Source organism: Nicotiana tabacum, chromosome 22 (genome assembly GCF_000715075.1).
Source record: "Nicotiana tabacum cultivar K326 chromosome 22, ASM71507v2, whole genome shotgun sequence".
NCBI lineage: Eukaryota > Viridiplantae > Streptophyta > Magnoliopsida > Solanales > Solanaceae > Nicotiana > Nicotiana tabacum.
Window position 1 is genome coordinate 124,758,696 of NC_134101.1, and position 14,899 is coordinate 124,773,594.

The following is a 14,899-nucleotide window of genomic DNA, read 5'->3' on the forward strand; positions in this document are numbered from 1 at the left end:
TCGGACTTTACACCGCTGCTTACCTCCCTACTCCGACCTGGTGTGGCACTTCGTCCCTTTTGATTTTTGTGGGGTGAAGCAGCACTAGCGGCCACTAGCTTGCATGACACAATGTTCCAAGAAGTGGACTCAAAGTAGCCGTGCAGGTAATGCCGACGCTCGTCAAGGCTTCTATCGTGTCGTGATTTTCTTGGCCTGGTAAAGCTTTTGCTCTTTGGCGGGCTACGACTTTTTCTTCATCTTTTTCTGCTTCTTCTATATCATTTTAAAACCTCTTCCTCGTCCTTGAAGATACCATTGGAAAGATCGAGAGGAGGCCCCGAGGGAACGATTCTCGAAGACACTGCCCCGAGGATGTACCCCCGAAAGCAAATTAGGCTTGTAGCTGCTATGTATATTTTTTCTTTTCTCTTTTGCTTCTCTATTTCTGTGTAAGGACCCTTTGTGGGATTTTGTAATCATGTGTAAGGACCCTTCGTGGGCTTTTGTAACCATATGCTTATGAATACAGAGATGTTTCTTCAATTTGTCTCTGATTTATGCTATATTTCCCTTCATCTGCATTTGTGAAGAATCTGAATGCATGACTCTACCGATTGGTACGAATATCGAGCACGGGTGTAAGTATTTCTCTGGCTCTTGATTGATTAACACGATTCCCTGCAGAATCCTTTGCCATCCCTTGGATCGAGCCCGGATCGGATTGATAAACTCGGGTCGTTGGGACCCCCGACTTCGAGTTGAATGAGTGTAGGGCTTCGAACTTTCAGGACGAAACATAGCCTTTCAGACCCCGGATAGTCCTCGAGGGGGGATTTACTCAGATGCCTGAGAATAAAGATAGCCTTTAGGCTTTCGATAGCAGTCCCCGAGTGGGGGCTCGCTCAAGCTCGGGCGACCTGGAAGCTTGTTTTGAACTCAGAGTGACCATAGCCTTAAGGCGTTGCAGATAGATCCCAGATGAGGGCTTACCCAAATTTAGATAGTCCCTGGGTAAAAGTAATTGAGAGGACGGTTTTAACTCGACCCGAGGACTCAGGTAGCTCGAGGGTTGGAGGGTCAAGTAAATGACCCGTACTTACAATAGCAGAAATCCTCGAGATAGGGTACCACCTCGAGGCCAAGCCCATATGAGTAGATTTTAAGAGCTTATCTTCTTTTTGAAAGAGATCCTCGAGATCGGGTACCATCTCGAGTCAGCTAATGATATCAATGGCTCCTTAGAGCCTATCTTCTTCTTGACAGAGGACCTCGAGATCGAGTACCATCTCGAGGCTTATAATGATGTCAATGGCTTCTTGGAGCCTATCTTCTTTTTGATAGAGGTCCTCAAGATCGGGTACCATCTCAAGGCTTGTAATGATATCAATGGCTTCCTGGAGCCTATCTTCTTTTTGACAGAGGTCCTCGAGATCGGGTACCATAGGCTTGTAATGATGTCAATGGCTTCCTGGAGCCTATCTTCTTTTTGATAGAGGTCCTCGAGATCGGGTACCATCTCGAGGCTTGTAATGATGCGGGGGTTTTTGATCCCCGAAATATCGTATGGCAGCGTTAATTGCATGACATGGTTATGAAGCGGCCAAGGAAATTCTGATGGTAAATCTTCCCAAAGCAAAAAAAGGCTTAGTCAGCATTTTTAATTGTCCTTTGAGGTAGGCAGATAGTTTTTGCTTTCTCCACATATAGGGTTGCATTCCTTCTTTTGAGGATTCCGCTATTCCGAGTAGTTACCCTCCTCTATAGCGTTTTTCTTTCATAGGCTTTTAACAAGCTCAAGTCTGAGCTTCTCCGTCGTGAGACCAGGTTGCGAGAAGCCGTTGATGCTAAGAAATCCCTCAGGCTTCTCTTCGTTGAACGGGAAGACGAGTTGGAACACTTGCAGTATGAGGCAAGTCAAAGTCTGAATTATGAAATCTACCTCGAGGAGCAGGTAATGTTTGTTTCGCGAGAGTGCGTGTTTCTTCTTCTACCTTTCGAGGCTAATGTCTAGTTTATTACAGTTGCAGAAAAAGATAGAGGACCTAGAATGCCTTAGGAGCGAAGTTGGTCAAGCCAAGTACGAGCGTGATGAGCTAAAGGCTCGGGTGGACACCCATATGTCGACTAAGAAAGATGTTTTAGCCAAGGCTTCCACCCTCGATGTGCAACTTCGCAACGCTCATGAAAATAGCTTGGTCCGAATGGACATGATTTCAAGGCTCGAGTCTGAGCTCCTGAAGGTAAAGGCTGAAGTCGTGGATGCACGGGCTGAAGCCGAAGTAATCCGAACTAAGGATGATAAGAAGGTGGCTATCGATTTGAAGGACTCTATCAACGCTCGTGTTGAGCTAAGGGGGGCTCTTGACTAGGAGAGTAGGAATAAATAGTACGTGAGGTGTAAATCTCGGATGAAAAACCTTAAGGAAATACATGTCAGGGGCTTTGACCTCTCGGAAGAGATAAAGTAGGCAGAGGTGGAGAAATATGGTGCTAAGCTCCTTCTATCTGATGTCCAAGATGGCGAGAAGGAGGCCGACAGAACATAGTCCCCGAGGGGGACGTAGATTATGTCATTCCTTTCATGTTTTGTGTATAGTTCTTTCAAAGAATTTTGTAAATGAAGCTTGTATTCTCTCGCATACATGTATAAAAGGAATCCTCACGGTTTTATTTTTCATGCGTTTCCTTTTGCCTTGATATTTGTTAGTTATTAGCCATATGAATTGGTCTTCGAGCTAAAAGGAATCCTTAGATACATAGTATGGACTTGGGGCTCATTAGGCTGGCCCGTAGGCTCTTACGTGCTTTGGTCGATACGACCTTTTAGTATAAGCCGACATTTGAGCTCTTATGCTTTTGCTCTTAGGCATATGTAGTTAACTGTTTCGGGTTCAATCTCCGAGTCGGGTTTCGATTCGAGCTCATTTGACCCTTAAGTTTTTGAATTTAAAGCTGGCCCTTAGGCTCTTACGTATTTGGTTGGCACGACCTTTTTATATGGGCTGGCGGTAGTGGCTCTTATGCATCAGGTCGGTACGACCTCTAGTATGGGCTGGCAACAGTGGCTCTTACGCATTTGGTCGGTACAACCTTTTATATGGGCTGGCGGCAGTGGCTCTTACGCATTGGGTCGGTACGGCCTTTTATATGGGCTGGCGACAGTGGCTCTTATGCATTGGGTCGGTACAACCACCAGTATGGGCTGGTGATAGTGGCTCTTACGTATTAGGTTGGAGCGACCTCCAGTATGGGCTGGCAACAGTGGCTCTTACAAATTGGATCGGAGCAACCTCCAGTATGGGCGCATAGTGGCTCTTATGCATTAGGTTGGTACAACCTCTAGTAGGCTTTATTTTTCCCTCGTTAAGGACTTTTGAAATTGTGTTTGCCTGACTCTTCGACGGTTTGATAAAAAACCTCAATTGTAAGTCGTTATATGGCGATGATCGAGCACCTCGGGAGGTTTGGCTTGGTGGCTGAGTATCTCAAAGCCTATTGTTTGGAGATGACATAGTCGAAGCTCTTTTGCCTATGTCGATGGTAGCCTATTTAACCAGTTCTTTTCGAAGTATTTTCGAAGTAATTGAAGGCCTGTGATTTTATAGTGATGGTCAGGCGTCCTTGAATCGCGTTAGTTTTGCTGGTACAGCCTTGTGACTATAGTCATTGTGTTTGGCCGGAGCCTTTAAGTTCCCGAGTGAAGTAGTTTCGGCGTCTATATCGAGGGTATGACTTTTTAGGGTCTTACAAGTTCGATATATAACCTTAACTTTAAGATCGGGATTATGCCTTTTGTAAGGTCTTACAAATTTTACATGTCTTTGAGGTCTTACAATTTTGATTACTTGGTACAATTATGGTTCATGCCTTGCTTGAGGTCTTCCAGATATTGTTGTGGCCTTATATAGGTCTTACGAGATCGAGCCTGTCCGCATGTGGTCTTATGGCCTCGGGTTTTGATAAGTCGATGGAGGTGGCGATTGGCGGCATTCCCCGAGTCATCAAGAGGTTCTTGGATCAGGAGACATTACTTGTAAACTTGGTATTGCCTCATTGAGGGCTTACGATTTCGGTGTTTCCGACCCGGAGGTCATGTGGCCTCGAGTTTTCGAAACGTGAAATGCTTTGGAAAGTCTTCTTTGATTACTTGGTACAAGTATACAAGTTTTCGTTGTTAAGGGCTCGATTTTTCTATACGAACACGGTTCGTTCGACCGTTTGGCCCGGTACATTATTTTCCTATTGAGACCCTATTCAGCACGTCTTGGATTCTCCAGGGAGGTGACCTTCCGGGGGTATGCCCCCCGGTATTCGAGATTGACTGCAAAAGAAGCCTTGAATACTTGTTGAGTCTTCCTCAGGTAGCATATAGATGTTGCCTCGTTAACAACCTTGCTAGTAAAACCCTTCTTGGGATAAAAACCTGATTGAAGGAAAAACGTGCAACTTATGCTTTTGGAACCTAAGGCCTTCGAGTTGGAAAGTGCATCGGCCGTTTCGATCGGATACCTATGTTCGGGTTAGTATAAAATGTAACTGAAAAAGGGAGATGACCATATCTTAGTGCTGCCGGCGCTTCAGACCTCGATGTGATTCATGCGTTTGTTATGAGGACTTGGTACGGTCCTTCATTTTGTTTAGTCGGGCGTAGCCCAAAATGTAGCTTGTTATCGCTACCTTACTATTTGAGAATCCTTTGGCTCCTTCGATGGTGGAGGTATTGGCATTGGTGCCACTTCGTGCACCGCAAACATCTCTTTTGCCGCATGTTGTTCCCCGTAGACGGTTTTTGCCCCATCCTTTGTCGGGAATTTCATCATTTGATGGAGGGTGGATGGTACTGCTCTCATACAGTGTATCCACAGCCTCCCGAACAAGGCATTGTACCTCATGTCTCTTTCAATGACATGGAATTTGGCATTTTGGGATGTGCTAGCCACGTTGACTGGGAGGGTGATTTCCCCTTTTGTTGTTTCACTAACCATGTTGAACCCATTGGGGTCTCAAGAAGCGGGTACGATTTGGTCAAGCAGTCCGAGCTGCTCTACCACCCTTGACCTGATAATATTGGTCGAGCTACCTGGATCCACAAGTACACGTTTAATTTGAAATGTATTTACAAGGAAAAAGATTACCAGTGCATCATTGTGAGGCTGAGACAAGGTCTTGGTGTCCTCGTCGCTGAATGTGAGAGCGTCCTTGGGTATGTAACCTTGAGTTCTCTTTTCTCTGGTGATGAATATTTTTGTTCTTCTGATCATGGGTTCTTGTGGAGCGTCGATGCCTCCTAAGATCATGTGGATGACATATTGTGGCTCATTTGTTTCGTTCTTCTTGGTCGCCTCCCTTTTCCGAAATTGATTCCTGGCCTGGTCGCTGAGGAATTCACGGAGGTGACCTTTGCTGAGTAGTCGGGCTACTTCTTCCTGGAGTTGCCGCAATCCTTGGTCCTGGGGCCGTGCGTGCTGTGAAATTCAAATACTAAGTTATGATTTCTTCATACGGGGCCTGTACAATCCTTGGTCACCTTGGTAATAAACGCAATCCGTGCGTATATCGGATTGTACAGGCGGCCTCGGTCACCTGGTGTCTCTGATTTTACTGATGGCATATACGATGTCTGAAACGTCAACGTTGAAGTTGTATTCTGACAAGTGGGGCGCCTCCATCGGCCCCGTATGCCTATCTAATCCAGCTCTATTAACAAGTCCTCGGGGATTCTGGCCTCGGTCCATCCTCCGGTTATTGTGGAGTATGTTGCGCCTTGGGGTATTTCTTCTGTCTTCAATGTACGGTTGGTATCTCTCTTTATTCAGCTTTGACTCCTTTGCCGGAGGCCTGCTAGGATATACTGAGCCCGATGGGAATCCTAGTTGGTCGTCTTCGACCCTGATCTTTGATTGGAATCGGTTGTGGATGTCCGACCAAGTCAAGGTGGGATATTCGACTAAGTTCTGCTTCAGCTACCTCGAAGTTACCGAGCTCCGCTTGTTCAAACCTTGAGTGAAGGCCTGCACCGCCCAGTCGTCGGAGATCGGTGGTAGTTCCATTTGTTCCATCTGAAAGTAAGATACGAATTCTCGCATCATCTCGTTCGGCCTTTGCTTGATCTTGAAAATGTCCGATTTTCTTGTAGCTAATTTGGTGGCACTAGCATGTGCCTTTATGAAAGGATCTACCAGCATGGCAAATGAATCTATCGAGTTTGGGGCCAGGTTGTGATACCACATCATTGCCCCTTCTGAAAGTGTCTCTCTGAACTTTTTCAGTAAGACGGACTCGATCTCGTCGTCCTTTAGGTCATTGCCCTTCACTGTACAAGTGTAAGCAGTGACGTGCTCGTTGGGGCCCGAGGTTCCGTTGTACGTCGGAAGGTCGGGCATTCTGAACTTCTTTGGAATGGGTTTTGGGGCCTCTTCTTGTGGGAATGGCTTTTGTACAAACCTTTTCGAATCTACACCTTTTAGAATCAGGGGTGCGCCCGGAATTTGATCGACCTTAGAATCGTAGGTCTTTACCTTCTTATCATTGGCTTCTATCTTCTTCTCGCCTGACTCGATCCTCTTTATGAGGTCCTCGAGCATCTTTATGATGGCAGGGTCGGATGCCGACCCATTGTTGCTTGATCTTTCTGGTACCTGCTCGGCTCGGGGAGCCGCTTCCTGAGCTACCATGCTGGGAGTCTTTTGGTGGATTTGCAGCTGAGCAATCGCCAGTTGTTGTGCTTGCCACATTTCAAAGATGACATGAAGGCTAACCCCTTGTTCTTCCTTAGCCGGGGTTTTTTGAGCTTCTTGTTGATCTTCTTGGGGAGTTGGTGTGGGAGCTTATTTCAACGTGTCGGGTGTTGCGCGAGTTCACGTCCACAGGAATTGGTTCCGGTGCCATTCTCAGAGTTTCGTGGTGGTACACCAACACCTGGAACATCCACACCATTTTCCCCATGGTCTTGAAGGTTGTTGCTTTCACGTGCATTTACTGAGTTAGACATTTTGACCTGAAAATCAAAAGATCTTGGACAAGAAAAAGCGTGAAAGATAACTTGCATTATGTAGTAAAACCAGCAAGAAAATAATCACTATTATTTTTAGCCCAATAGTGGGCGCCAAACTATTTACCTTGAAAATGGTAATTACAATTAGATTTGATTTTATGGTTCTAAAAATACGTGATCTATTTTTATGCTAGTTGTTAGGCAATAGATGCTAAGTGAAAGACTTGGAAACAAGATAAGAGCTTGAAACAAGGTGATAACCAAATCGAATGACTAATAATGAGGGCCTCGAGCTTGCTTTTTCGGGGCCTCGAGGTCGAGTCCGACGTCCTGCCGAGGGTAGTCGATGGATGACTAACATTTGTGATAAAATCAATGATGGCTCTTTATGACATATAATAAGCAATAAATGAAGAACAATAAATAGAACACAATGAATATAAGCAATAAATGGAAGTAATGAGATAAAGGGAATATGTTAGAGAGCAGAGAGAATGTTCTTGAATTTTCAATATTGAGCATCAGATCCTTTACAAAATGACAAGGATCCCCTTTATATATGAGGGGGAATCCCAACATAGTACAAATGCATTTATTACCAAGATACATAGTTGATACAACTAATTAATGCCACGGTACGGGCTTGAGCTAGCCAAATAGATTAGGTCAGCTTTTAGTCGATGAGAGCAATTCTGCACGAGTTCTGGAGAGTCTATTACAAATATCCTCCCAAAGTCCCAAGATGAATTCCTTTTTGCGATTAAAGACAATGCTCTTTTCTTCAAAAATAGATACTACTGCATTTATCATTGGTGGAACGCGAGTTATCCTATTTGGAGTTTGTCTTTTAGGGCTTTGTCATGAGGAAGAGATGATGCCTTTGAAGATGACTTCACTTTAGACGTAGGCCCTCCAATAGATTCATCACTCACATGCGGCTTGTCAGGTGGGGATACCATCAGATGCCCAATGGAATTTAATTGCATAAGAAAAAGGCAAAGAAATTATTTTTTTAGTGAAGTTATTCGTTCAAGAAAAAAGAAAAAGGAAAAAGGTGAGATGATTGTATTTTACCTCTTTGTTATAAGCTATATGGGTTCTTGAGGGACTATCAACACTTGGAACCTACGATCTCTACTGAGTTAGGTCGTTTCCTTTTCCAATTTTGATCTTCATTGGTACACTGGCTTGTATCTTGAGGAACTCGTGTGCTAAATGGAAGAATTGGAGGGTGTTTCTCTATATCTGTTGAAGTGCACACCACCTCTTTCAAAGAGCCTTTGAGGATTTAAGCTTCCTTTTCTAATGTTGTGTAACTACTTTTGGGATTGGAGTAGGTGGTTCTTTGACTTTTGAGAGTGTCTTTCCAACACCTTGATCTTCATCCTCTAAAAGAGTAGTAAATTTTAGCCCAACATTGTCTACCAGAGCTTGTAAATTATCCTTGAGAAACTTCTCATGCGTTTTCTCTCACCAGGACATATAATTGGTGGAGAAAAGCTTCTCCACAGGATCTCCCGATGGGGGAAAAATCGCACGTGACATAGATTGATACAGTGTGCAAATCCTCAAAAATCTGAGTCCTTCATCTAGAGAGGATCTACGGATAGCGTTCTCCAAAAAAAAACCGGGGACGTTCTGGTAAACCCAAATTGACGACCAAACTGATGCGGAATATATGGATCGATGATGTATCATACCTAGAATGTAGGTAATTAAGATGTTATCTCATGAAGTAATTTGACTCCAACTCTTGAGGGGCCTAGTTATCCACATAAGGATGAGAATTGGTTAACATTGCTGGTGTCCAAACTATATTCTCTCCATTGTGGATGCATTTTCTTGCATCCTTCTTGTCAAAGTGTCTCGCGGCTCCCTCTTCTGAGTATACCACCATCAAAGGGACAGACGGACCCTTAGCAATTGGATAATGGGTTTTGAGGTAATGTTCAATCCAACCGTAAACATAATGGATGAGAAAACAAACTTTAACCTGATCAAGTTGGGAAGAACAAAAAATCTTATTCAAACCATGATAAATACTCGCCAAAATTGGGACCACAAGGCTAATCTTTTGCCTGCTTGCCATCTTAAAAGTCTCGGGACGAATGAAGTTCTATGCCTTATAGGGAAACACAAAAGCACATAGCCAACATGATAAAAAGGCTGCTATATATGTTTCATCTTTCTTGTCTGACCTCACCTAAGCTTGGAGAATATAGCTATTGATCACTCGACTACCTAGTTGTCTCAGAATTTATGTGTTGACTTTAGGCATGCGGATTTCTTTTCCTTTCGCAGTGGGGCAGGTTTATATATTAAAGCTTTCTTATACCAAATATTTGTCCACTTGCTCAAGGAGACCTTTTGGTTAACACACATACCTTCAATAAGGTCATGGAAGGGAGCAAATAAATACTCGCAAGATCGAGGAATAAATCTCATCTGCTTTTTGTCCAAACCGATGAGTTCTCTTGTCTCGAGTACCACTTCTTCGTACGAAAAACCCAAAATGGGAAGATCTCCAAGGATATGTAAGTCCCAAAGAGAGATACATATTTCCCCAGTAAGAAGTGTGTTCGTCTTAGGGCACCAAGCCTCACAAAATGCTTGCAAAATGTTCGAGTTTCGATCATAAGTGAAAAGTGAGGCATAGATAACATTATAAATCTTTGCTGTAATCAGGGTTTGTTGGCTTCCACAAAGTACATCTTCAGCCCATTCCCAATATTCTGGAATATGATGATACTCGCCCTCGATTGTTGATGTGTTTCTCCAACGTACTTCTCATTGAATTATGCGACACCCTAAGTTTGGAATGGTGCTAGCAATTTTTATGTGGCGATAGATTGGCACTTGGAGAGACCACATCTTAGACAATGGATTAGAAATAGACTTGTGCTCCAAGATCCAGTTTTCTACATGAAGTAAGTTCCTCAAAGAAGGCCATGAGGCTGCATACCGGCCAGCTTGTGGGGTGTGTACCAAAAGCTTGGTTTGTTATATGTCATCTTCAGTCTCGATTACGAGATATCTAAGTTTGGAGGAAGGTGAGGTATAGTCTCTAAAATTTGTCATCTCTTCGAGCTGCAAAGGACAAAAAAAAAATTGTCATCAAATTCCAAATCAAGAATTTTAGAATGGGCACAAAGGTCTAAATAGATGAAATTACCTCCAGTTTGGGGCGAGGATGAATATCCATCCCTTCACACCTTGAGAGTATTCTCTCTGATATTTGGGCCACCTTGAGAGTAATCTCTTCGATAGTCGGTCCACCTTGAGAGTAATCTCTTTGATAGTCGGGCCACCTTGAGAGTAATCTCTCTGATAGTCGGGTCATCTTGAGAAATCTCTCCAATAGTCGGGCCACATTGTAATCTCTCTGATAGTCGGGCCACATTGAGAGTAATCTCTCCGATAGTCGGGTCACCTTGAGAGTAATCTTTCCGATAGTCGGGTCGTCTTGAGAGTAATCTCTCTGATAGTTGGGTCATCTCGAGAGTAAACTCTCCGATAATCGGGTCACCTTGAGAGTAATCTCTCAGATATTCGGACGGGGATGAGAACCCATCCCCTCACACCCTAAAATCACCATCTTCATACCATTCTTGGCCTAATAAAAAGGGGAAAAAATAACAAGGGAAGAAAAGCAAAAAAAAAAAAAAAAAAAAAAAATTACCTTCGTGTCAATGCTTCCGAATCGTCAAACTAAACGTAGTTCACCGATGTTTTTGAAACCAATTAAATGAAAGGCATATGGATATTTATACAGCTTCTCCAGATGGATATTGAAGAATTAGTATCGATGTCGGATCGGTGATTATCAGTGTTGAAGAAGAACTAGGTATCCTATTCCCAATTCAATTGGAAAAGCTAAAGACGGTGAAGGTTTCTTACATTGCTACTATGTATCCTACCATAATTTGAGACATGCAATAAATTGCTAATATGTCCACCACTGTAGGGTGTACATATTTAAAGATTCTTACATTTGCTAGGCTTACGTGGAAGGCATTGGGAAAAATTCAATTCACTTTAACTTTGTCAATATTTGCTATTAGTTATGGTGACAATTACTTTGCCACTTCACGTGACCATGTTATACTTAGAAGTCTGACACTGTTGTGAGGTTTATCTAATCTTGCAAATGTATCAGTTCTTATGCGAACATTGGAGGACGTATACTTCAAGTCTCGTCCGCGTAATTCGACAAGCCTACGCCTCAACAAGTTTTGAAGCAGGGGCATTTGTAGGTATATAAATTTTATTAAAATTAAATCCGTAAAAATAATTCGAACTATATTTTAAATTCAAGATATATTAGTTCAAATAAATTTATTGGGCTAATATAATTGGATTAGTTATATAAGTCCAACATATATGGATTAAATAAATAAGCTCGAATTCATTGGCTAGCCCACTTAACTGGACTACAAGTGATGAACCCATTTTATTAGGCCTAAGATGTCATCTTCCTAGAGGACCAATTTGGTGCCACGCGTCAAATGACGTGGCACGCCAAGTCAAACGGAAGAGCCAATAGAATCATATCTCGTGTCAAAATGACAAGGCATGCCAAGTCACATTAAAAGATCACTGAAATCGTGTCACGTGTCTGGCCAATCAAATGCTGTCTTGTCACTATTCAATTTGATTGGTCGGAAAGAGTTTGTTCTTATCATAACTCTTCCCTCCCACAATAATAAATAGGGGTCTCCATAACCCAAAAAGGGACTAGAAGTTATAACAAGAAGCAAGAGAGAGCTCGTGGATCAAACGACGCAAATTTCTCTACGAGTTTCAAGCTTCAAGCAATCAAGTTCAAGTTCAAGAAATCAAGTTCAAGCTCAAGAACGAAGAACAAATCAAGGTTCAAGGAGTACGATTTCATATCAAAGTTCGTGCTAGTTGAATTCAAGTTCATCGTTCGTGGCAACAATATTGATTCAAGATCAAGCTCCAAGGCCCTTGAATTTATTTTCTATTGGAAAGAAGAATTAGAGGATTCATAGAGATTGTACACTCATATTATTTGAAATCAAATACTATGATTGTTGTCATATTTTTCGACCCGATTTTATTTTCTCGACGCAACTTATTGTCTACAATAACATTCAATTAATGCTTGATTTACGATACGATTTGTTGAACATTGGAAAACTAATGACCGGTGGATATTTTCTTTTCTTTGATGACGATGCTTGTGTCAGTAAAAACAAAAAGTCATCAAAAAGTTCATATTAGCATGACTTCAAACCAGATGGTTCCGTTGGATGTTTCTAATTTGGAGAATTTTGCTCTCGCTGCAAGTGCAATGGATGACTCAAAGTTGTTGCATTTGAGGTACGGGCATCTCAACATAAAAGGCCTGAAATTACTAAGTGATAAAGGTATTGTTCTTGGACTACCTAAAATTGAATCTTTTGAATTGTGTGAAGGGTGCATTTATGGGAAACAAACTTGAAAGTCTTTTCCTGTTGGAAAGGCTTGGAGGGCTTCAAGGTGTCTTGAAATAATACATGTTGATTTATGTGGACTTATGCTTACTACATCTTTTGGTGGGAGTCGTTATTTTTTACTCTTTACTGACGATTGTAGTCGCATGAGTTGGATTTATTTTCTGGAAAATAAATTGAGATATTTCATAAATTCAAGCAATTCAAAACCAAAGTTGAGAAACAAAGTGATTTGTTTATCAAAGCTCTTCGCACTGATATAAGCGGTGAATTCTTGTCCAGTGAATTTAATCTTTTTTGTGAAGAAAATAGCATTCACAGGGAGTTGACAACTCCTTATACTCTGGAGCTAAACGGCATCACTGAGCGCAAGAATCACACTATTGTGGAGATGGCAAGAAGCATGTCATAAGCAAAGGGACTTCCAAATCAATTTTGGGCTGAAGCAGTGGCAACAACAGTCTATTTATTAAATCTTTCTCCCACAAGAGATGTCATGAATCAAACTCCATATGAAGCTTGGCATAGTAGAAAACCATCTGTAAGCTATATAAGAATTTTTGGATGCATTGCTTATGCTTTGGTAAATTATCAATTTCGTCATAAGCTGGATGAAAAATCTGAAAAATGCACTTTCATTGGTTACTGTACACAATCTAAAGCTTACAGATCGTATAGCCCACTTAGTGGCAAGACCATGATTAGAAGGGATGTAGTATTTGATAAAAATGCAAGCTAGGATTGGAGTAGAAATGATAAGAAGATACAACAGTAGGTTCTTATGCCCATTGGAATTACTTATTATTGAAGTCAACAGCTAACACTTACTACTACACTAGCTGGATTTTCTACAGCTTCTCCAAATTCATCAACTGTGACATCACCTGTCAGAAGCTCTTCATCTCTAACTGTTGAAGAGTCTTCAAATTAGCTAAATCCAAAAAGACGATCAACAAGGCTTAAAAACTGAATCCTAAATATGCTAATGATATTTATGACACATGTTAATTTGCTCTCAATGTTCCCAATCCTATATCCTTTGAAAAAGCTAAAAAGGAAAAATGGTAGAAAGCGATGTTAGAAGAGGTGAAATTTATCGAAAAGAGTGGCACATGGGAGATGGTGGAATTATCGGAAGGCAAAAACTCAATTGTTTTGAAGTGGGTGTTCAAGACAAAGTTCATTGCAGATGGGAGCCTAAAGAAGCACAAAACTCGTCTTGTGTCAAAAGGCTATGAACAACAATATGGTGTTGATTTTGAAGAAACATTTTCTTCAGTAGCTCGATTTGAAACAGTGAGACTTGTTCTAGCACTGGCTGCCCAGTTGCAATGGCTAGTTTATCAATTTGTTGTCAAGTCGGCATTTCTAAATTGAGACTTACAAGAAAAAGTTTATGTAACATAAGTCTCATAAAGGTTGGCAATAAGACAAAGGTGTACATGCTAAAAAAGGCATTGTGTGGTTTAAAGCAAGCCCCCAAGAGTGGTATAGCAGCTTTGTATGCAGTAAAATCGGAGGGTCCTATTTTCGGTCATACGACGCTTTGTAAGATCGTTTCCCAAAGCTCGAGGCTATGGTTGAGATTCACACCTGAGAGGCTACCGACGTCCAACCTCGGGGAAATGCTGATCGATAATTATGGTAAAAGAGTGGGAAGTCCTCGAGTCTAAAGGCTCTATAAATGGCGCAAGGTCAGCAACATTAAGTATTGGTGAAACCCCATAATCGTCCGATAGATACAATCTGTAAGCATTGTCACCTAACTTCTGAACAACTCGAAATGGACCATTAGCTCTTGGTTGCAACTTTGAAAACTTTTGGTTAGTAAATCTTTCTTTCCTCAAGTATACCTAGACTAAGTCTCCCACATTAAAGAATTATTGTTTTCTCTTCTTATCAACTTGTTTCTTATGTGCCTTTGTTTGTCTCTCAGTCTCTTGCACTACTTTCTCATGCATCTTTTTTAATTGCTTAACACTCTCATCAGCATCTCCACTATAATAATGATTTTTAAGAAGAGGAGACAAGTCTAATGGACCAAGAGGATTCTTACCGTAAACCACTCCAAAAGGACTTTTCTAGTTGTGTGATTCACAGACTTGTTGAAAGCAAACTCAGCATGTGGTAGCAAGGATTCCCACTCTCTTATGTTCTTCTTGATCAAACTTCTTAGCAATGCACCTAAACTTCGATTGACTACCACTGTTTGTCCATCTGTTTGAGGGTGATAAGATGATCTATACTTCAACTCCGTACCAAGCTTAGCCCATAAAGTATGCCAAAAATGACTAAGAAACTTAGTGTCGCGATCAGAAACAATGCTTCTTGGAATGCCGTGAACTTGACAATATTGTTAAAGAACAAAGCAACCACATGAGTTGCATCACTTGTCTTGTTACATGGGATAAAGTGTGCCATCTTAGAGAATCTGTCAACAACAACGAAGTTAGAATCCTTGCCTCCT

The 14,899-nt window shown here is 41.8% G+C and overlaps 1 protein-coding gene across 1 annotated transcript; it reads left to right on the forward strand.

Moving 5' to 3' along the window:
* The first annotated feature begins 13,506 nt into the window (after positions 1-13,506).
* LOC142176050 (putative mitochondrial protein AtMg00820) lies at positions 13,507-13,809 on the forward strand. The gene has a single exon (XM_075243107.1). It carries the CDS (start codon positions 13,507-13,509, stop codon positions 13,807-13,809), a length of 303 nt encoding a protein of 100 aa, XP_075099208.1.
* The last annotated feature ends 1,090 nt before the right edge of the window (positions 13,810-14,899 follow it).